The sequence below is a fragment of the Rhinichthys klamathensis genome, unplaced genomic scaffold, assembly GCF_029890125.1.
Source record: "Rhinichthys klamathensis goyatoka isolate OS25496 unplaced genomic scaffold, OSU_Roscu_1.1 h1tg000032l_1, whole genome shotgun sequence".
Taxonomy (NCBI): Eukaryota; Metazoa; Chordata; class Actinopteri; order Cypriniformes; family Leuciscidae; genus Rhinichthys; species Rhinichthys klamathensis.
Window position 1 is genome coordinate 2,830,997 of NW_026606581.1, and position 24,543 is coordinate 2,855,539.

General features: G+C 37.6%; 1 protein-coding gene across 1 annotated transcript in view; it reads right to left on the bottom strand.

Annotated features, from left to right (window-relative positions):
* The window catches only part of plekhh1 (pleckstrin homology domain containing, family H (with MyTH4 domain) member 1), a 39,122-nt gene extending 17,661 nt beyond the window's left edge, over positions 1–21,461 (bottom strand). Inside the window, exons 1-9 of the mRNA XM_056245567.1 lie at positions 21,158–21,461; positions 13,472–13,641; positions 4,784–4,846; positions 3,664–3,813; positions 3,494–3,577; positions 3,317–3,398; positions 3,089–3,232; positions 2,015–2,811; positions 730–808 (exon numbers count right to left, since the gene is read on the bottom strand). Of these exons, the coding sequence (XP_056101542.1) occupies positions 730–808; positions 2,015–2,811; positions 3,089–3,232; positions 3,317–3,398; positions 3,494–3,577; positions 3,664–3,813; positions 4,784–4,846; positions 13,472–13,615 (1,543 nt within the window). The 5' untranslated portion in view covers positions 13,616–13,641; positions 21,158–21,461. The remainder of the gene's footprint in view (positions 1–729; positions 809–2,014; positions 2,812–3,088; positions 3,233–3,316; positions 3,399–3,493; positions 3,578–3,663; positions 3,814–4,783; positions 4,847–13,471; positions 13,642–21,157) is intronic.
* Between the last annotated feature and the right edge of the window lie 3,082 nt (positions 21,462–24,543).

Sequence of the window (24,543 nt, forward strand, 5' to 3'; positions counted from 1 at the left end):
CAATTTAAGCTTTTATGTATAATGCATTATAAAAGTATTCATAATGTACTTTATAATGCATTATATCTTTTCATAAATAATGTTAACCAAAGTTAAAATGCATTATAATATTTGGAGATTGCTTGTTACATCTGAAATTGTTTCTTTCGTCGTGATTTAATGCATTATACTTTCTAAAGGCGTAAAATAAGTACTATTATAACTGTGGATACAATTATTCATGAGACCATATAATGAATTATAAGGTGCCTTTTGTGGTATGATTTGACATATACGATTTTCAACAGTACCAGCATGGAAGGGTTAAATGCAACTGTCACTCCCAAATCTTTACATCTGAGTATGTGGCCTAAGAAATAAAACCAAATGTCTGATCAGACTTGTGTCTCAAAGCAGAATACAGCACAGTTGTGTAGAGTTGAGGTGGAGAAGTGAAATACTCCCTCAGGTAATTACACAGCGGTTTTAACCTTTCATCACGCCATATTGAAAAGCAGGGTTTTCATTCTCACCCTCAGAAGATTGTCATTCTCAGCCTCTTAGAAGATTCAAAGCACGGAGATCACACCTGCACAGGTGTGTTCCCGTTAGGTAGGAGGAAGTGACATCAAACAAGTCCTTACCTTTAATTGACAGATCTAAGGGCATGTGTTCATATAGTGTTATAACAAGTGCTGGTGACAGACCTAAACTGAGTGATCAGTGATGACTGCTGATTGGTTGACTGACCTCTCCCAAGAGTCTTGACTCCAAGACAGGCCTCTGAGACTCTCATTCCTGATTTAGCTACCGCATAGATCCGGCTCTCCTGAAAAACACACACAGATACACGAAAAACAGAGGTGTCAAACATTAATCATACCATACAAAACTTGCCACTATAGCGTTAGGGTGATGTGGGTGGTTGTTAAAATACTTTGAGTAAGAGGTTTGAGTTTAGGTTTCCTGTGTGTTGTTTTGTGAGTTACTAGGTAGTTGTTTTCCGGTCCAAAGTCAAAAGAGCCCCAAAAGCCCACCCCAAGCATTCTGGGTAGGGTTGCACCAACCGTTTAAAGTAACTTGCAGTACCAGCTTAGTAAATACGACTTACTTTGGAACTTGCTCTTAATTAATTATACTTAATTTGATTGCACTATTAGTTCATTGCTTCTATAAATTAATTAATCATGAAATATAGTTACATTACCGTTCAGATGTTTGGGTTCAATAAAAAATAAAAATAATGCTTTTATTCATCAAGGATGCATTAAACTGCTCAATAGTGACAGTAAAGACATGTATAATATCACAATAGACTTCAGTTTCCACAAAAATATTAAGCAGCACAACTGTTTTTAACTCTGATAATAATAAGAAATGTTTCTTGAGCAGCAAATCAGCATATTTGAATGATTTCTGAAGGATCATGTGACACTGAAGACTGGAGTAATGATGCTAAAGAATTCAGCTTTGATCACAGGACAACATTACATTTTAAAATATATTGAAGTAAAATATTTTAGATTGTAATAATATTACATATAATACAATATACAAAATATATACATATATACAATAACATATATAGTACAATAATATTTTTGTTTTAAAATCTGTTTTTACGGACTTTTTTGATCAAATAAATGCAGCCTGTGCAAGCATAAAAGCCTTTATATTTGAAAAATTACATTATAGTCTGAATAGTATATTTACACATGTAAATAATAAAACATTTAAAAACAGTTAGGATCAATAAATAAATACTAAGAAAATATACAAGAAAATGAATTGAATTTAAATACATATTTTGTAGTGAATTATTTTTGTTTACATGTCAGGTTATATTTCAAATGTAAAGTTTAATCAAATTAAAAAATTTAGTATTTTAATCAATTTAGTAGCAAGCTGCAACTTAGCCTATTTGTAATGTAAATAAACTCTAAGCTGTCACTTGCAATTCGCAACTTATAACACATTTTTCTTCAACAAACTGCAGAATTTGAGGTACAAGCCGTAGCATTTTTTCCTGTCTTACCCAAGAGGGAAATCGGTGCAAAGGTGGTGTAGGCGGTTTAAGAGCTTCTGGGTCCATCATCTCAAACTCTTTAGCCAACCCTTCGAATAAGCCTCCATCAGTAGCCTGAGTTTCCATCTCTGACCCCTCCACCATTCCCTCCATTCTTTCAGGCGGCCCTTCATCAATGTCCGTCTCCTCTAACCCATGTGTGGGAACTGAACCAGGGACCAGACTGTTGCAGGATGGAGAGGTGCAGCTTCCGATATCAATGTTGACGTTGACCTGATGGAGGCGCTCTATGCCGGGTTGCGGCTGACTGTGATGTTTCTTCACAAGTTGGATGCTGTCACGGGGGGTTAGAGGAGTGCGAACTTTGGGCAGGGTCATGCTGGTGCCCAAGGGTAAAGCCAGAGGGAAGGGGCACAACAGAGGGAGGCGTACTAATGGGGGTGAGAGGGACACAGGAGGAGGGCTTTTAGGAGTGGGGGTAGGAGTGTCGAAACCAACCGGACCCGGAGTCTCATACGCTGAAGTGGATGAGGAAGAGGATGAGGAAGAAGAGCGGAGGCGCTGGGAACGAAATTTGCTGTTGAGCTCATCAGAAGAGTGATCTCTGTCTGAGGCTCCTCCCACTTCTCTCTCACATGGCACTCCAAAAGAAGGCTCCGCCCCCTCTCCAGTTTCCTTTACCGAGGTTGTGGTGTCAACACCATCTTGACTAGACTTATGAGAGTCTCCTTTGTCTTGTAATGTTGGAAGTAAGGATGCACTATGAAAAGCAGAATCACAACCCTCCGTGATTTTCCTTTTGCTTTCTGAAATTTGAAACAGATATTAACGTATATTTAGATACAAATTTAAAATGAAAGGTGATACATCCAAAAAGTCTGGCATGGAAGTTAGGGGGGGGGATTAAGGACATTTTATGGGGTTCACATGTTTAGTGATGCACTATAAGTGTAAAATAAGGTTACTGTTAAATCAACAGTTTTACACCATCAGCCAATATTGTTCCGAATGTGCGAATCTATTTCTGTTCAACGACACTAGAAAGAGCTTCAAACCGTCTGAAGGTAGAAGATGATTATGTACCTGTAGAATTGGCTATGCGAGATCCTGTCAATCTCCAGCCCTCCTCCTGGGCAGGGGGTGTCCCGGGGCAGCTGGGAGGGTGGAGAGGGCTGGAGGGGACCAGGTGGACATCCACTGCTGGAGACAAGGGCCTCTCGAGAAGAGCTGACAGAAACACAGTGAGAGGTGTACAAACCGAGCAAAAACAAATGCTATAAGGAAAGAAAACAGGAAAGGAACTATGTTTACTCTGAAGCTTGTCTTGCAGTATGAGGATCTGCTCAGCCTGCTTCAGGTTTGCCTTTTTCAACTGCTGGTTTTCTGTTTCCATCTACAAGACACAAAAAAACAAAAGACACTGTTTCAACAAAAAAAAAATTTGAAAAAAAAAAAATGTTTCCACTGCACTTCCACGTTTCAACTCACCTCTCGCAACTTAAACGTGACCCAGTCTTTGATTTTGGCAGCCTTCTCTTCAATAATCTTGGCCTCTTGGGCTCGAACCAAGTTCTGCAAATAAGGAGGGCAGTTGAGCAACGTTTCAGTCCTTATGTGAGAGTTTAAAAGCCATCTCTTCCTCTTTGTGAAGTCTGTACCTGCTTCTCCAGCTGTCCTTCAAGACTCTTTATGATCATATCTTTCTCCTGCGTTTGACTGCTCAACTCTTGATAACGCCTGTACAAGGAGTTTTCCGATTCGCTGGGCTGCATGTTAGCAGACTTCAGTTTCTCCTCCATAATGTGGACCTACAATGGTAATTTTGATTAAGTCGTCAAAGAGAAAAGGGTTCAGTAGTGGCCAAAAGTGATGCCTGGAGGGGATATTTGTTTTTATTGACCATACAAGTTTGATAGATAATTAAAATATGAGGAAAATATTTGATATGTTTCAAATATTTTAAGTGGGAGGGAAGAAAAATACACTAAAATTGGTGAAGGTATTTATCTGGCAAAATTATTTGGCAAAAAAAGGCAAACTACAGCTATGGGGTTTTATTTTAGCATGCAAAACATAAAGGCACAGAAAACAAAAACAGGAAAAAGCATACATCGGCTACAGCATGTGTTCGTAATTTCTTTCTATGACAGCCAATCAAAAAAAGTCTGAACAATTTGGCATGTTTCATTGAGTTATCACAAATAAAACGATTGATGCCAAGCATAAATGCAATGTGCTTACAAAATAACACATTTTTTATAATATTTGAATTAAGGGGGGAGATGTCACTTTTATCCACTACTGTATTTATCATTATCTCGTTTAAATAATAATTAAAAAAACAGATCATTTTCAAGAAAGCGTATCATTTGTGCTCCCATGATTTATTACTTATTTCTGCAAAAAAATTAACATAATTATTTAAATCCATCTATTTAAAATAAATATAGTTTTGTATTGTCTATCTAGTTTTATTTTTCTAAAATGCATTGTACATCTGAAAAAAAAAAAAACTTTTGACTACTGACTTTTGAATTTATAATATTTGCTAGCTAAGGATGTTTCAACACAAACACATTGTGTTTTGAAAAAGATTTTTTATTTATTTTTTCATTTCAATGTGTGATTTATTTATTATATGGCACACTGAATGAAATGATACAATAATAATGAAATATCCCTTTTACAAAAATATGGCAAATAGGACACCATGTCCTGAGTATGATTCTAATACAGTAATTTCTAAAAAATAAGAAAACAGTGGTACAAGAGCAATACCTGTTTTTCAGCGTTCTCTGCCCGCTGGTCAGCCTCTATCACTCTCTGTTCCAACTCCTGCATCTATAGAAAGAAAAAGAGAGAATCATGGAATGTTCCATCGAGACTAGGATGTGTGTGTGTTGGTTATATAAACTACAAGTGTGAGATAAACTATGAGAATAATCTACTGTATATCTGGCTTTCAGTGTCATGCTTAAATGATTTTGATCATAATCCGGCACTAAATACTGAGGGCATGTTGTACTGGTGCGGGTTTGGGCACGCTTTTACCACAAACCACTGTGGTTATCAACAGGACCACCATGATGGCCTGACAGCGCAGGGAAAAGATTAGCAAACAAGCCACACACTCATTCTGTGCATTCGGTTCAGGACAAGTTTCCTGCATCAAGTGATGTTTCTGCACATACTGAAAGTGAAAGTCTTGCTGCGCATCATAGCCAAAAACTGTGATTTATCACTTGTTGAGTGTAATTTGTAATTGCCTCTATTTTGTTTTGTTTCTATTTTGATTTTTGTTTAATTTTTATTTTGATTCGTTTAGTGTCTATTTAAATTTTGTATTTGTGTTAAAATGTAATTTGTTGCTTTGTTTGATATGATATGCATCTAATTTTGAAAATATGTGAGTATTTTAAGCTGTTCATCTTGGTCAGGACAAAAGCTTAAAGTGTGTGTGTGTGTGTGTGTGTGTGTGTGTGTGTGTGTGTGTGTGTGTGTGTGTGTGTGTGTGTGTGTGTGTGTGTGTGTGTGTGTGTGTGTGTGTGTGTGTGTGTGTGTGTGTGTGTGTGTGTGTGTGTGTGTGTGTGTGTGTGTGTGCGTGCGTGTGTGTGTAAGAAATCACGATGCTTTAAGTTTGCACTTGAATTTATTTAAATCTAGGAGAAAATTCAATTGAAACCACATATGCTCAACAATCAAATACTTCTAACGGCCTTAGAAACGGAAATATTTTCATCATACATATTATTAAAGAAAATATAAGTGAAAATAAGTGACCCTATGGCTAGGTTTCATAGACAAGGCTTAGATTAAGCAAGGATTAGGCCTTAGTTCAATTAGGGCACTTAAGCTTTTATAAATGTACCTTAGAAAAAAAACATTACTGGTGTGAATCTTGAGACAAAACAATGAAACTGATATATTTTAAGATATGTCAGTGCAAGTTTCTTTCAGTTAAAACGGCTCAAACATGCAGTTTAGTCTTGGACTAGGTTTAAGGCATTGTATTTGAAACCAGGTGTAAAAGTCTTATTTCAGATTTAAAAAATAAAAAAGTGTTACAGATAGAAGTGTGATACGTATGCAGAGAGCGATGAATGGCTTACAGGAGAGGCTGTGTGCAAATCTTTTATATGGAGATGTTTGGGCATGTCTTATGCAAATTACTAACTGCAGGCACACACTTATGGATTCATCAACATTAAAATGAGAGCAAATTCAAATTTTTGTGCATTTCCTCCTGAAAACTAAATCTTTTCTGCTCACGAAAGTACTGTATACAACTTTGGTAACACTTTACAATAAGGTTAATTAGTTAACGTACTAAGAATGAACAATACTTCTTCAGCATTTATTAATCTTAGTTAATATTAATTTCAGCATGTACTAATAAGTTATTAAAATCAAAGGTTGTATTTGTTAACAGTAGTTAATGCACTGTTAACTAACATGAACAAACAATGAACAGCTGTATTTTTATTAACAAACATTAACAAAGATTAATAAATAATGTAACAAATGTTTTGCTCATTGTTAGTTCATGTTAGTTAATACTTTAAAGGGATACTCCACTTTTTTTGGAAATAGGCTCATTTTACAACTCCCCCAGAGTTAAACTGTTGAGTTTTACCGTTTTTGAATCCATTCAGCCGATCTCCGGTTCTGGCGGTACCACTTTTAGCATAGCTTAGCATACATCATTGAAGTGGACAAGACCATTAGCATTTCTCAACAAAAAAAAATGACCAAAGAGTTTCGATATTTTTCCTGGATTCAAAAACGGCAAAACTCAACAGTTTAACTCTGGGGGAGTTGTAAAATGAGCCTATTTCCAAAAAAAGTGGAGTATCCCTTTAACTAATGTTAACTAATGAAACTCACTGTAAAGTGTAACCGCAACTTTTATCTTTCAACAAAAAATGAGAGATGAAGGAGAAAAACGTCTGTTGGAAGGAGTGCTAATCCGTGCATGGATTATATCTTCTCACATAGATATACTGCGAATAGATAAGCAAACGCTTGTAAGAGTTCGTGGCCATGATGTGCTTTGTGCTCACTGTTTCATGAGCTCACTGACCCAGTAAAAAGGAGGACAAGTATACAAATGAATTCCCACTGTATGACAGAGCTCTCCTTTTGTTCAAACTTCTTTGTTCTTTCCGCCCTTTCTCGCTCCTCAAGCCAAAAGTCCAGGGATTCCCAGGAGCCAACCGCTCCACGCAAGAATTCCCTGAGAGAGCAGCCTGTGGGGTCATTGTGTGGAGGTGTGACTCTTCACCTCAGGGTCACCAAATGTACAGAAATGAATAGACGACACAGCGACAAATATGAACAAGGACATGCTTTCGCTGACACTTCATCAATCCGCATTACTATGGACATAGTGTCCACTCACCCAAGCTCAGCACTGACCTCAGGTTAGCCTCACCCACTCAGCAATGATTCACTGAGCATTAAGAGCTATTCAACAACTATGTCGTAAAGTTTACTGGTGGTGAGTGGAGAGTGTTGAGCTACCAAGCCTCAATAGAGTTAATAGAAACATCTCAATGACACGAACAGATGCGATTCCAAGATACTGTAATATAGACTTTACTCAGAAGACGGTTTAATTTCTCACGAATGAAAATTAGGCTGTGAGACTAAAGTCTGTTTAATTGATTAAAAAAGAAAAGGTTGGTCAATGGTTTCGGCCCACCAAAACTATTTCGGCCAAATATTTTTAGTCGGAATTTCACTGCATCACTTGTTTTTTTGGCCGAACAATGAAACAACTGTAGTAAGTACTGTATAACATACTCAATGTATATACAGATTTAAATGCTGATTTAACATGATCTTCAACGTGGTCATAGCACTAACAAAAAAGCAGTTCTCAATATTTCTTTGACTCCGCCCACACCACCTTGTTGTCATTCTTGTCAAAATAATATATAGCATCTGCTCTGGTAGAAGAGGCCGGTGGTGCAAGTGTTAATGAGCGTCACATGCACGTGCCACACATATTATTTACCCGTGCACATCTATCTTTTTAATCCATATCCCCTTATAATCTATAATCATAATTTACCCTCCATTTTGCAACAACATTTTTTGTCACTTGCATGAGATCACAGCAATAGCAAACGACAACGATGCAAAATACTTTTTTCTAGTTTGAGAAGCTGTTTCACTCAGATATATGCCACAAAAGGAAAGAAAAGACTAATGTAACTTCTCTTTCATGCCGATTTTAAGACTAATGCTAAGACACAACGTATCACTCTGATTAAGCAGAAGAATAAGGATGGACTGACGGTTGACTGTAGGACAGGCCACAGGTTAAACAGGTGGAGGCAGGGCAGCTGCTCAGGCATCGGACAACCAGGTATGTGAAAAATTTAACAACTGTTCTCCTGCAGTTGCTATGGGTAAATGCAAAGAAGGTTTCATCTTTGGTTGAACTCCAGAACTTAACCAGTTGACTACACCGACTCAGAATATGGAAGCAGAGAATGTGAACTATGCATTAATGACTCTGGAAATCACCAGCATAGCATCCATCTGCCATGATCAAGACTCTTACAAAAACATCACCTTCTTTACAGTAAAACTGGGTTTCATCAACCTTTTTTAGTGTGTAGGACCGTTTAGTTGCTAAAATAAGTGTCCATTGTTAAAGAAACATCAAAATACTGTCTGAAAATGTAATGATTAACCATATTTGATATAGACACCAAAAGTCTGAAACAACCAACAGCTCAATAATTAATTTGAGAACTATGCAAGAAGATAAAGACTAATGAAGCAGGGATGGTGTTTTTATGGAGAAAGATTGAGTTTGAGAGAGCGAGAGATAGCAAGAAAGCATTATTGCTATTGCAGGCTAATCCTCCTGTCTGGCAGCTCATTAGAAACAAGACAGTTCTACAGAAAGCATGACGAACTAGGCCAAATCCAACATGAGGACCAACTTACGGTATCTTCTACATTTACTTTCTCATTTTAAATGCAAACACATGTGGCACTCACATAAGGAAAGGATGATTTCTGTGTGAAGTCAAATCAACACAATCAGAAATTAAGGACATCTTACAACTACTGTACATCTGAGAGGCTGTGCGGTTTTAAACTAAGTTTTGGCAACAAATTGTACATCACATATTTTCTTTTTAACACAGAAAATGTGCATGAACTATGCACAATACACATACTGGGCCTCAAATAATTTTTGTGTAAAACGTTCATAAAGCCGTTCTGACGTACATTTTCGGATTCAACAAAAAGTTTGTATTCTCAAAATGTTAGTTGGTATGAAAGAAATTTTAACCTGCTCCCTAACACATGTAAATGGCAGGTAAAACATTCATAAAATGCAGCGCGTGTCACTGTCACTTTTTACCAAGCCGTCCAATCACAGTGGAGGAGGGGCGGGGCAAATACTACACTGACCAACCATCCTACTCATACAACGACTGAACAACAATGGAGGAGTTAATATTGCTGGTTACTGTGTTTTTATATTCAGTAATCTTCTTAAAAATGAGATACTAGTAACACGTTTCTGCCGTGGATATTCCAAATCATAGCAACCAAAACGTTTCAGATGGGCCTCCAAAGTGCTCTCAAGCGGCACCAGCTGGCCGTTTTCAGAAGAGCACCAGGCATTTTTTCAGCTGGCTAAAACGCTTTGGTGGACACACGTTAATTAAATTCTTTTTGTTAGGCATATGGCCTAATAGTCTCTTTTGCATTTATGCAATATACTGGAACCAAACCCAAAAAGGAAGTCCGGAAGATTACACAGCGTTTCTGGACACGTAATTTGCGTGGTTGTAATTCATAGGCGGGGATTATGCTAATTGTGAATGAGAGCCGAGCGCACCCTATTTACAAATGATTGTAATTCACTTATATACACACATTTAACTATCAAATCTGATGTTTACAAAGAGTTTGTGAATCCAGAGGATTCAGAGTCTGTTTTATGCGCAAATTACTTGGAATGTACTCATATATTTACGAAAGTTTCATGAATGAGGCCCAAGATTTTGTACAGAAATATAGCAGTGTGCTATTCGAACATAGCATTTGTGCACTCAAAATTTTTATCTTATTCTACTATGGGATGAACTTTTACAACTGTAGGGCATGCGTATGTGAACAGAATGGAAAATGTATTCCCTCGCGCCAGAATGAGAGCTCACACCCTTCACACAATTCTATGTCAAGCTTTTCCTCTGCAAAGTGGGTCAATGTGTAAAACACTCCTAACGGCACCCAGAGAAACAGATGAGAAGCATATGAATCTTTTTTAAACCGACACCAGCAGCAAACACTCAACACTTTTTTTTGTCCGCTTCATCAAAATAAGCTGAAACCCAATGACACACAGAGCCCTGATATCCAGCGAGAGGCAAAAATGGCAAAAATGGGAGATCAGGAGAGAGTGGAGGTCAGGGTGAGCGAAAGGCTGTTAGAGACGATGACCAGAGTGGGAAGAAACCTGATGGAGGACGTTTGGGAGCCGTCCAAGACTTAATGTCCCTGTGGTCAGCGTGTTTGGACAGTAAACACCCTAATGGCACCACCACAGATAGAAAAAAAAAACACAACAACAGACCTACCACTTAGACCAAAAAGAAAAACAAAATTTATGTTGTTTTTGGACCGACTTATTAACATCAAAAAGAGCAAGTACACACATGGTCTGCAGACCCATCTAAAATATTGTTTATATGTTCCTCTGTGAGGGGATGTTTAATCCCTAGTGTGTTTATTGAGACAAAGTTATGCATGCAAAATGGTTAGAAGGTGTTCTGATTCTTCAGTAAACGGTTTTATGGTTGAAAAAGGTTTGAGATTGACTAAAGCACAAAACCTCAAACCGTAAGACCTGAAACACACTATAACCAAGCATGTAAGCACAGATGCTTCTGGCTATGCTAGCTCCCTCCCTCCCTCCCTCCGAAATGTGTCTGATACAATTCACAAAACAACGCAAGAATGCTTTGCATTCTCAGTGTTGCCACAAGGGGCACTACATCAAGTATTAGAATAAATGTCAGTTTCCTCTTTCAGGTCAACTACTAGTATCAGCACAGCAGTTTAAGATTGGCCATCACAAAACCCCTAATCGTAAGTTTCCGAAACATACTTTAGACAAGCTCATGAATGCAGATGCTTCTAGCTACGGAAGCTCAATTTTGTATGATGATGCATTCCGAAATGTGCCTGACTGCAATCCACAATGCAATACAAGTATGCTTTGAATTCTTAGGACCAGATTCATTAAACAGGGCAAATTAGCGTGAGAGCGCAATCCCATAAAAGTGCCGATGGGAGTGGAAAGTTCTGCGTGTGATCTTCTGACGACGCACACATTAAAGAACACAGCCGGATCATTCCCATAATGACCAACGCAATCTACCAAGAGAAGCGCAAATTAGCAGCTGGTTTAAGACATGCTATTTGGGAGTTAAATAATGGCACAAATACCAGTAAATTGACTAGCACAAACCTTAGTAAATCGCATTGCGTGATTCATTTAAATACTCTCCTCCTAAAAATTTTGTTTCTGAAAGAGACATTTCTATGGTATTAGCGTAAATGTGTTCTTTTAGTTAGTTTTGCTGTCAGGTCAGCTTCTATCATGGCGGATCAACAGTTTGAAGAGTATCTTGCTAAGCAAGTTGGTTAAAGTCAAAATGTTTATTTTGGCTGGTTGCATAAACTGCTTAGACTAGCCTTAAAAGTTAGTCATAAAAAACAAAAATTCTTCAAAACTGGTCCTAACTTTAAGTCAGTTACATAAAAAGGTAGAGTTTAACTTGAATCCGAAAAGTAAGATTGATTACCTCTTATATAAACTGTTAGTAGGCCAAACTAGTTCTTAAGACACAGTCTTAACATTAAGGCTAAGTTTATGCAACTGGCCCCTGAACTAGCCCCTCGGCACAGACTTGAAGGTAACTATATCGCCCTCTGGAGTACTAAGGTTTGTCACCTCCAGACTTGGGAGCCGTCATCAGACCTACGGCAGAAGGTCAGGACTCTTACAGTTTTCAGTGCCCAAGAGGACGTCTGACTGACATTTAAAGCAACCAATCGCAGTTAATTTTGTTTCGAGTCATGTTTAGGGGCATGAAAATGTAAAGTCGATGTCCCTACAATAACAAACCGGTGTCCATCTAATAAATTACTCATTCAAGAACATTGTTCAAGTTTACTGCAACAATGGCACTACAAACTTCACACACTTGTAAAAAACCAGCGTTTAGTTGATCCTGAAGAGTGCTTATTGTCAACACAAAGACTTTCTTCTTCCATGAGGGGGTTTGGCATCAAAACAGCTATGTTTCCAGGCAGACCATAAAAGAATGTGACACACACACATCTCAAGGAAATCTGGTACAATTCAAACAATCAGCTAACAACTTCGAAACTCCTTAAGTGTTTTCCATTTGCGTTCCTTATGCATCAAATGTTCAGACAACAGTCTGTGTGCGTGGCGTCTGAGGCTAAGACTATCTCCAGACTAATGGAGGTTTTCACAATAAAACAGGCAAACAAAATCTCGTAGACATGAACCACAATATCATAGAACCTTGACTCTTGACAGTAAGCTACCACATAGCAACATGCTAACAACCACTCAGAAAACCTTAACAACCACATAGCAATGCCCTAGCAACCACACCACAACACCCTAACCCTTGGCCATAGGCAAGCAACACCATTTTCTTAAAATACAGTAAAAATACTGTTACTTGTGCTAATCTGGTCATTAATAAAGGAATCCTTCCCTGTGTCTATCCCACACACACACCTGTATATCCACTCAAGCATTCACACGAGTCATTGGTTTTTCCCTGCGGGGCCGCCTGCCAAGTTTAACAGTTAACCTTTTCTTGCAAGACAAAACACTGAGGTCAATGCAGCATGACCAAACTGTAGATGAGGAGGGAGAGAAAAAGAGCAGAAGAGAAACTAAGCAACTTTTTCCATTGTGACTAAGATTCTTTGAAAGAAGTAAATGAGAAATAGAATTAGCTATTTTCGCCCTTACAAAGAATTACTTTGGCGGTACAGCGATGAAACAGGTGATAATGCCACGGGCTGTTTTGATATACATCAAGGTACTGACTGATTTCAGTGTTCAGGTAACATGGTATGTACATGGTACAAGGAATAAGGTATTTAAAAAATATCACGGTAAATGTCAAATTTACGGAAGACTTCATGAGCAATTCATAAGATGCAACCCAGCCGCATGTACCATGTTTACTAAATTATAGAGTGATGTTTACTGTCAATGAAAGTGGCTTTGTTACAATCCAACTTGAGGGGATAGATATTTGTTTTGGCTAGATGAATTTATGCATACTGTGCAAAATGTACAGAAAATAAACAAATCATATGCGCAGCTGGAATGCAGTGGGCGATTTTGTAGACCCTGTGTTACCCATAATACCCCTCTTTTACCCTCTCAGCAAGTAGGTGGCGGATATTTCCCGCTTGCAGACGAAACCTCATAAGCTGCGTCTCCAGAGCGATGCATCGCTTCTGCCAGTCCACACTGCTGTTGGGCACTGCTGCCGTGGCCATACCCTCCATCACCTCTGCCATCTGTGCCTGTGTGCCAGCCTGACAACCTGAAGGAAACAGTGAAGGAAATTGGTCAGAGAACACAATTCACTTTTACATGAACAGAAGGCAAATAGAGGACAGGGTTAACAGGTTTGCCTTGAAGCTTGTAAAGGAGGAGTGGGACCTTGGACCCGGGCTGGTTTAGAGAGAGGGGAAAAAATTAATTAACCACTGTGTCTACTTAAATTAGATTGTCAATTGGACAGTGCAAATAAAAAAAGACTGAAAGAACAAGATCACCATAACCAAAGCCTTAATAGTACTGACCAGAACCATTCATTCATATTGTCAACTTGAAAATACAGACACAGGCTTATAAATGTCCTTGTATGAATTCCAAAATCTAACAGCCTTGTCCACAGATAATCCAATGCTTCATTTCCAGGGTTGATTTCCAAACGTCACCTTTTGACTAAATAATTGCCATGAACTTTACACAGTCATTCTTGATTATTGGATAAATATTTGAAAATGTTATGGAGATTGCATTGAGGGAGAAAAAAAAAATTTAAGAGTTGAGCATAACTAGAATAATTTCCGAATTTAATAAAATCCGGGGTTTTTTTTTTCAAATTCCCTGATATTACTAACGTCTGTGTAAATTTGATCTGCATGGAAGTCTGTTAAAAAAAAAATTGTGAGATAACGTTGCATTTATGAGAAATGAAGTTCCAATTAGAGAAAGAAACAAATCACAGTTAATAGTTGCAATTGAGATATAATGTATTGTGAGATACAAAGTTACAATTATGAGAATTAGAGAATACATTTAAAAAAAAAAAAAAAAAAATTACAATGATCTGTGCAGTCGCAGTAATAAGAAATAAAGGTGCAATTCTGAAAATAAAGGCACAATTTTGAGATACACGGTCTTCCATTCGTTATCATTTTAGTTGTATTATGCCTATATTGGCATTATATTAGCCACCGACCACCCTGCTCTCTTAGAAATTGGAATGGGCATTGGCCCTTAAAAACACCATATTAGTGGACCATTACTAGTGTAACTGACAGGAACTTTACTGAAGTGTTTTTAGTGGAGTTTAATTCCACTAGACAGTCTAATAAAACAAGAGGCCAGAATCTTGGTGATCTAAGACTGACATTTCCCATAAGATGAGAACACGCTGTTGACATCACAGGTCTGGCGGTAAACGCTCTGGGCCAAGAGTTTCTTTTCACCTCTCTTTTATTGTTTCCCTCCCTTCAAATGAGCTCACTTTTTAGTGATCACCTAGGTAACCACTGAAAAGCAAACTTGAGCTGTGAGCTCATAGAGATGACACGGTTTAACAAAGCCTACCTTCTCTCTCTCTCTCTCTCTATATACACTGTAGACACCAATATGCACATGCATATATCGTTTGAAGGCCGTGTGGATGGGGTTAGTCCATTATGCATGTGTAGACAGTTTACCCAGCGGCCTAAGCAATCCCTACCCTATATTCAGCCACCTAAATATCCCTGTTCAAGCAATCCCTTCTTAATTACAGGCCCAGGGAGAAACAGGATCCTGGCCCACACAATGGAGTCTTTCTGCATGACAGTCCCATTACCAATATAAGGGAGGGGGTCTTTCTCTCTTCCCCTGAAAAAGGGATAAAGAATGTGGCGGCTCAAAGGAGACAAGCTCTTGAATAGTGGAAAACGCTGCTTATTTTTACCTGCACAAAGCTGACAGGCGACCGACAGTTTGTAGCTCACATTTTAAAAGTTTGTAACCTCTGTGACGTTAGCCGGTCAATTACCTTTTTTTTCTTCTTATCAACAATTTTTTATTTAAAAATACATTAGAAATGCAATTCATAATACAATGTCTTGAATACACATTTTCTTTGATGATCAAGTTTTGAATATGTATTACAATTTATTTAAAATCAAACGTGATGGTGGAAAAACTGTCTTGTTATTATACATTTTTTATTACTCTGAAATGTTACAACTTTTTAACTCGATTACACCACATCACAAAACATTAAACGGGCCATGAATTGAGATCTTTTGACATATATAAGAGGTCATTAGACTGGAGAATCCTTGGTACTTGAGGTGTAGGTTTGTCTTCTGATTCGGGATCAGACTCTGACGAACATTGGAAAGTTTTCAGAACAATTCCACATGTGCAATGGCAAAAACGCTGAAAATGATTTTAATATGCAAAACTGTTACCCAATCATAGCAGTGGGCGTTACTTTTGAGTCTTGAATGCGCACCTATCAAAATTGAGTGTTTGAAACAGAAGGTCAAAAACAGGATAGGAAATTGTCTGTAGAGATTACTTGTAAATTAGAATGTTTTTTATGTAAAAATCTGGCTAACATTATAAATGGACCTCAAAGAACATTATACATTTAAAAAAAAAAGCAGTTTTTAAAAGCACCTTTTTAAAGCTTATTAAATTTAAACCACGAATATACTAACTTGCCATGTATGTTTTAAACTACGGTAGGTTTTTATTTATCGTAGATAATCTTGTGTCACCGACCCTATATCACAGTTTGCACAACTGCTGTGACAAAGCCTCTCTCTCAGGGTCCTGTGGTCTAATCAAAGCGCCAAGCTTGTAGATCATTTTGTTACTGGATTTTAAATGTAGCCTGTCACAAACACGCACTGATCTAGAAGTCTGAAAACTGCTAAAGATAACATCTCTATTCAGATGGTGGGAAAATGAAACATCAAGTCACACAATGCAGGATAACTAAATAACAGAATGTTTCAAAATTTCATGTCACACAAGAAGAGGTTGTTGACAGACTACAAAGCCATCAAGGTTAACTTCTGGACAATATAAGGGCCCTTGTAACAGACAAAAAGGAAAACCATCTGTGGCGTTGGAATGGTAAATGAGACGGACTGACACCAGAAGTCTCCAGACATTCAAACTGCAGAGCGGCACAACTGTGCCATGTCGCACTCTGCAATTAGCATGGTCGTAACTACAGCCCTACTGACAAATTACAGAAGCGGCGCACAGAGAGATTCCGCTAGCTGACCAAAATGCTATAACTCTGTCCCGTTATGTACGGACTTGACTGAAGTCAGCAGAACCTGAGGTTTGGGAGACATAGGCCTAGCCTGGCAGAGGCAGACATGGCCATCAGAAAGAGAGGTCAAATTGAGCCAATGTTTCTGCTATAGCTCAGCCCACGTCCACTTGTACTGCCGAATATGACAGCAAGATGCAAATAATCCAATAGCCCCTGAAGCCTCGGTGCTAATGCTGTGAGGAACAAAGCATTTTGCACCCTTGGCTTGTTTTGCGGGGGAAGGGAGGAAGAGAGGAGGAAAAGTAGCCACACTCTTTCCCTATAGGACACGTACAAGATATAGACAAGATTGATCAAACATTCCCAGTATATTCGCTATGATATCAAATGAACATTTCTGTTTATAATCACAATAAATATTACTATTAAAATATCACACAATCATGGTCACAACCGGAAAGTATGAAACTTTTACTTTTTTAGTTTAGTCAAAGATGTGTAATAGCATATATGATTTTGATTTCAGTAGCAAAAATCATGAGTTGGCAAGTTAAACTCCCTGAATCAGTTTAAACTTTCTTTTTAAACTATAAATAAAACTGATTAACAATACATTTTAATCATTACAATAAATTGATTCTTGATCCGTTCAAGTCACCAGTCAAAAATGTTTTGAAAGTCTCTTCAGTAATAAACCGGAATATTTAGGCTACCTATATATATAAATATGCATAACATTATACAAATATATAGCCTATGCATTATTTAAAAAAAAAAAAAAAAAAAAAAAATTTAAACTGTTAACTTATTTTAGTTCTTGCATTTAACATTTGATTTTCTTTTTTACTTTTACCTTTTAAATCATGGCAGTTTGGTCAAATTTAAGTAATGAAACATTTTAGAAGCCATGCACAGCAAATAAATACTTTGATTTATTTCGTATTTATTTACTCGTAATATTTATTTATTAATAATATTGACAAAAGATTTTTAAAAGAAGTTTGATTTTTTGAGATTTCGCTCAGTTCTATAGGCTTCTCAAAAGATCAAGCTGTCATAGCTCTCATATAACGCACATCCACAACAACAAGTGTAAAAGCCAAAGCTGTCACTGTATATAGCTTTTAATGACCGAAAACAGACTGTCATCATTATCAAAACTCAATATACTCTTATGAGACACAAGGAGAATATGATCTCTGTTAAACAGCATACTAATGGAAAGAGTAAATCTTATGAAAATGAAAAAAAAAAAAAAGCATGTGGGTCATTAAGGGCCAGTTGGAAACCAGGACAGGTCTCTGGTGCATCATTCAATAAAACAGAACCTCCTCTGTTACTCCAATAAAATGAATATCATTTTGAAACTCTATTTTATGTACCCCCATGCACACACACCCCAGATCTCGTGTACAGCTGCGGTGATGTAAGCGATTAAATGATATCATCGCCGCAACAGACGTGTGAAATCCGCTCTGTTGTTTTTCTGGATCGCCTCTGTCAAGACCAAACTGGTTTCCCAAGGCTTTGGCATTTCATCCGAATTACTCAAATCAGCAGAAAAAAGGTGTGTCTGGGTCAGCTTGTTGTATGTGTGTGTGTGCACAAGTGTGTTTCAATTTGAATACAATCAGTGACATTTGAGTACTATTACGGCCACCGCACGCAACTAAACAGAGTCTGACATCTTTTGTTTCAGCCTGAAACAAAGTTTCCACTTGGTGTCTGTGCAACAATTTATGGCCACCCATAACATCAGCTTTGGAGGTCTGACTAATAGAAATGCCTGCTCGACTAACTTAAAGTAGCTGTTCGTCAGAAAACAGCTAAATAAAATCCATTCCACCATGCAGACGCTTTCTGAGTCCATTGTAGTTCTCTGTAGAGCTCTAATCAGTACACTCGAGAAGGTCGGACAAGGTTGGTTCCTCCCAAGGTTTCTGGTGAGAAAAAAAAAAGAACTTAAAGCCAATCAGCTGGTCTCCAAGAATGTTTCGATGGTTTTAAAGGGGTTTTGGGTACTTTTAAATTAGCTGGTTTGGCAAGGGGACCAGTTACACCAGCTCAAGACCAGCTTGGCCAGGGAGATCATCTAATCCAGCTTAAAGTTGCGATAATCTTTTCCTCTCTGTTGTGATGTATTTATCTGAGTGAAATGGCTTCTTGAAAAAGAAAATAAAAATGTAGTGAGGGACTTGATTTGGTTCATCAGGAATCGATTGGATCGTTGGATCATTGTTGTTTGCTTTTGCTGATGTCATGTGAGTGAAAGTTGGCCGGTAAAAGCGCCATTAGAAAAGCGATGTTGTTGCAAGAGGGAGGGGAAATCATTTTGATTAAAGGGATACTCCACCCAAAAATGAAAATTCTGTCATCATTTACTCACCCTCAAGTTGTTGCAAACCTGTATGAGTTTCTTTCTTCTGCTGAACACAAAGGAAGATATTTTGAAGAACGATTGGAACCAAACAGTTGTTTGGCACCATTGACTTCCATAGTAGAAAAAAAATACTATGGAAGTCAATGGTGCCAAAGTTCCAATCGTTCTTCAAAATATCTTCCTTTGTGTTCAGCAGAAGAAAGAAACTCATACAGGTTTGCAACAACTTGAGGGTGAGTAAATGACAGAATTTTCATTTTTGGGTAGAGTATCCCTTTAAATCTCATGAGGGCACATTAATTTTCTAAAAAATGATGTGCAGAAAAATCATTTATAACAAATAACACAATATTCCATAAAAAAATAAGAATAGTCAATTTTGATTTAATGGTGTTGTCGACCATGGAGATGACTCCAGTGTACTTCTCTGTAGAGCTTTAATCAAAACAACTTACGCGAAGGACTGAAAAGGTAAGTTTCTCCAAAGGTTTCTGGTTAAAAAATAGAAAATATAAAAAAAAACTTAAAGACCACCATCTGGTCTCCAAGACTGTTTTGATGGCTTTTACATCAGTTACACCATTTTAAGGCCAGTTTGGCCAAGCTGGAAAGCCAGCTAAACCAGCTAAGACTAGCAAACCTTGACACTGAACCATAAATTGAACAGCCATCAATGACGCCAAAAGGCACTACTGAATATAGCTCATCACCACAGCCCACGCCTGAAGATATGTCATATTTAGGGGTGAGAACATCTGCTGCTGAATACAACACCCATTTAGTGGTGGTATAAATAGCTGGGATTACAAGAATCACAGAGTTTCTAACAGCTGTAGATGAGGCATGGAGATCTCCTGTAGCTCATCCTCAATATTCTCTCCTCTGGTCTACAGGAAGCTTTGTATTCAGCCTAATAACAGGCTTCTGTAAACTAGCCACACTCATTATCAGCTGGAGCAGTAAATATAGCCTATGACATTCCTCCATCCTGAGGTGTAAACATCACCTACACACCGCAGTTGCCCTGAGAAAGCAATGACTGATGCAGGCTGTAGAGAAGAAGGAAAAAAACACTGCTTGCAAGACAACAATAAGTTTTAGGCATGCTTAGGTTTTACACAAATTAAGTGGCATTTGTCATTATGAGAATGAACCCTGACATGACGCTAAGGCTAGAAGATGAGGAATAGGGTCAATGACAAATAAAGATGTCTGAGATAATAAAAAGGACATTATTTAAAAAAAATTGATTCATGTCATGTGGTGTAACTATTGCGAAATAATATTTTCCTTACACCTTCAATACATGTGAGTACATGTACACACATCCTGTGCATTATTTTTTAGTTTTCAAATAAATAAACTATTTAATAAATAAACCATTATAAAAAATATTATATCTGTTTTACATAATTTTTTAATCTTTTTGAATCACTTTTCTTTTTTTTGTTCTACCACTTGACCATGGAGATTACCATTTCTGAGATAATATACCTACTGCATAAATTACTAGATATTAACAAAAAAAATGTGTTATTGGCTGAGAAATTGCAAGTTTGAATAATATCAACAGTGATATTTTGCAAGCACTGTAATAATGTGTTTAAGCATCTGAGAGAGAGAGAGTGAAGAGAATAACTAGGGTTTATTCTAAGCATTTACTCATGACTGTTTATTGTGCAGAATTAGATGGGGTGTGTGTGAGGTCAAACTGAGATCAAACTCATTCATTATAATAAAAAAAAAAACTCCACGTGAGCACAAATGCACATGCACTGGGAATGTTACAGACATAAACACTCTCAAGAAACACTTTATTAACAGCACGTGTGGCCAAAGGCGGGTTACAAACAGCATCATTACTCTTCCTTTTCTGTTTGTTCATGAAACAGCAGAACAAAACTTTATTAGTAAAACACAATGATGGCACATGTAGGAACTGCTGTCGTTAATTTCGTCCAAAAATGGGCACAACGCACAGGTGTGTCAGACTGGAAAATGTCAACATTAACATATAAGAACATCCCAAATAACGCACGCTGCAATTTGAGAGATCTAAAGCATGAACACGTTAAACATGATCACACATATTTTCTAAACCGGAGTCAAACTATCCTCGTGTCCCACGTACATACCCACCGTTGAGCTTACCTTGACTGTCCTGCTCTTGACCGCCCAAGTTTTTACTTTAATGTTTTCAAAGCCGGTAGATCACATCACATCACATCGCATCACACCGCTGCGCTACGCCTCCAAAGTTCATAAACGCTCTCAACAGTTTCTCCACCAAAACTTTCATTCTCCTATAGCGCCGTCTTTTAGTGCTTTCGGTCCTGCTCTGAACTCAGCAGACGTTGCAGCGGATCTCCATTCAGTAAATTCATCCTTAATTCCTTTAAAGAGCCGAGTGCTGGGGTCAGATTACGCCGGGAGCCAAACCCCCGTCTGCTAGCCCTGACCGATTCATAAACGAATCGTTCGGTTGAGTCGGATCTTTTCAATGAATCGTTTGCACCTAGAACGATTTCATCACGATTCGGACTGAATCGGTCCGAGAGGTTCTCGAGCCAAACTGACTCATCAAACCGAGAGAGCCGTCTCTTTCAGACATGTTTGTTTGATAGCAAGAACAATAAGCTAAACCTAAGATTTGACCGATTAATCTAAAAGTAATGTAGCTACTTTGTAGCTAGCCAAAATATTACTAGATATACGAATAAAACGTGTTTCTAAAAACACATTTTGGGGTTCAAAATCTAGGCTACTTGATTATTTTATGAAATGAATCATGCCCCGTGACAAACTGAACTGGGACTTATTGTCGATGTCCTGGACAACATGATGACGTAAAAGAACCACTGAATCTTTTTTGAGCCGGTTCATTGAAACGAATCGTTCGAAAGAACCGATTGGATGAATCGAATCCCTACTCTCAGCGTGTCTGTGTATATGCTCTGCACACACAGGAAATTGCATCAGGGGCCACTACTGTCCAACTCTGAAGAGTTACACGCTCTCTGACTCACTCCTGACTGTATCATTTTATTAAAGAGATTTTGGATGGAACATTGAAGGTGAACCTCAAGAAGACATGATCATCCCAATTTCCCAAAATCAAAAATACAAAAAATACAAAATAGGCCTACTATATATATATATACATATATACATATATACAACAAATTGGACAAATATAAGCTTTATATATATATATATATATATATATATATATATATATATATATATAAAGCTTATTTATATATTTAAAGTCTATTTGTTCAGTAGTAGGCCTACCATTCAAATTGTGTTGCACTGACATTTTCATGAACATTAAGCATTTTGAGATGAAATATGACCTAAACAAGATTTGTGAGTTGAACACTTTGAATTTAAGCAACTAGGCTATTTTACCTCCAAATTATTACAATCATTAAAAAAGGTCCATAAAACGACATTAGATCTCAGAAGGATTGTTAAGGAGCAAAAATCGCAGAGATTTCAGCAGAATATCGTTGTAGACCTGATATCCTTTTTTTAATGATGCAGAAATGTTCACAATGTTAAAGTAAAGTATAGTGTGAAAGCTGAATCATTACAGGCCAATAAAAAGTTTGTAGGAGTGCAATTATTGAAGTTTGTGAGGGGACTCATGCGTGCTTTAATTGACCTTAGATTCCTCAAAAAAAAATCTAATACTTCTTGAGCACTGACATTATCCTAGCTCAAGAAACACATTAGCAATTACATCTGTTCATTTAGCAGAAACTTTTTTATTTTCAGTGTGCAAAAAGAATAAGACTTTATAACCTGAAAAGCTGTAGCCAATATTGAGGAACGTCCTGATATTTTAAACATTAGGTTTGTTTCATCATAAGGAATTATATACAGACAGTGCAGCTGCATGTAATGCATTATCAGCTGTATTACATTTCCATTTCTCCTTTACTATGGTTTCACAGAGCAACACCAAAGTATAATAAAACTTTGGGCCTGCTGCAGATGTTAGAGGACAGCAAGGCCCCTCTCTCCTCTCTCTCTTTCTCTTGCCTCCAGTATGTGTGTAAAGTATGTAATGTTGAGCTAATTGTTAACCACACCCTGTTGTGTTCAGTACAGACACGTGACTGTTCTGTTATGAACCGCTGCAGCCGATGGTTAACCGAAGTCATGCTTAGACAGTTATAAACTTTGATTGATCTAATATTTCATCAAAGGTATGTTTCTGCATCTGCATGCATTTAATGCACATAAATATATACACATAAGAGCAAATGCTACAAAGATGAATTATAACTTTATTGATCTCCAAAGGGAAATTTGTCTACGGTCATATATGACCCATACAGCAAAGGACCCAATTCACACAGAATATAAACAATAACAGAACAGTACATATAAAAGATAAAACAGAACAATAAAGGAGAATAGAACTATAAATAAAATAATATCAGCATTTCTTTATACAACATATAAATAAATAATAGTAATTATTTATTTATTCATAGTAACCCTTAGTAATTCATAACAATGTGCTGATTTGTTTTAATCTGTTGGATTATTCAAAAAAAATTATTCCAAATGAAATTAACTTGTAATGTGGAATCAAATAAAGTATATAAAATGTGAGAGAGAGAGAGAGGAGAGAGAGAGAGAGATAGAGAGAAAGAGACAGAGAGAGAGACAGAGGAGAGAGAGAGAGAGAGAGGGAGAGAGAGAGAGAGAGAGAGAGAGAGAGAGAGAGAGAGAGAGAGACAGAGAGAGAGAGAGAGAGAGAGAGAGAGAGGAGGAGAGAGAGAGAGAGAGAGAGAGAGAGAGAGAGAGAGAGAGAGAGAGAGAGAGAGAGAGAGAGAGAGAGAGAGAGAGAGAGAGAGAGAGAGCTCCACTGCCTTCAGTCAAAATAAACCATGGCAACTCAGAATGTAATGTTTCACTTGACTGCGGACTACCTGGAAAAAGAGCGATGTGTGCATGAATTCTATATTTTGAGTTAAAGCGATTAAACTCAGTCAAACACAAGATGATGCCACCCAGCAGGTGGACTGACATACACTCACACTGTCATCACCCAGCACAGTAACTTAAAAACCACATAGAGCGAATTACATTCAAAAGTGAGCATGACTAGGCCTACTTACTCTAACAGACACTTGAAGTGATGCAGGCATTATTGTCATTTATGTGACTGTTTAGTACACCCAACAGTAACATTCATGCATGCTTATAGCTGTTAAGATTGTAGTAAATAAACCGAAATGAATTTGACTTGGTGAAGGTATATAACAAATATGTAAAAAATGTAAGGAGTCTTTTGCAAAAGCAACTGAATTTTTAAAAATCCCACATCACATTGAAAAAACAACATGATCCAGTCCAAGTCAAAACTGAGTCCTCATGCTCCTGAGTCAATGACATGTACAAGAAAATATGGTCTTAGACTTGGACTTGAGAACAAAAGACCATGAAATATGGTCTAAGAATCTGACTTGAAGTCAAAGACCATGAAGTTATGGTCTTAGACTCTGACTTGGATTTGGTGT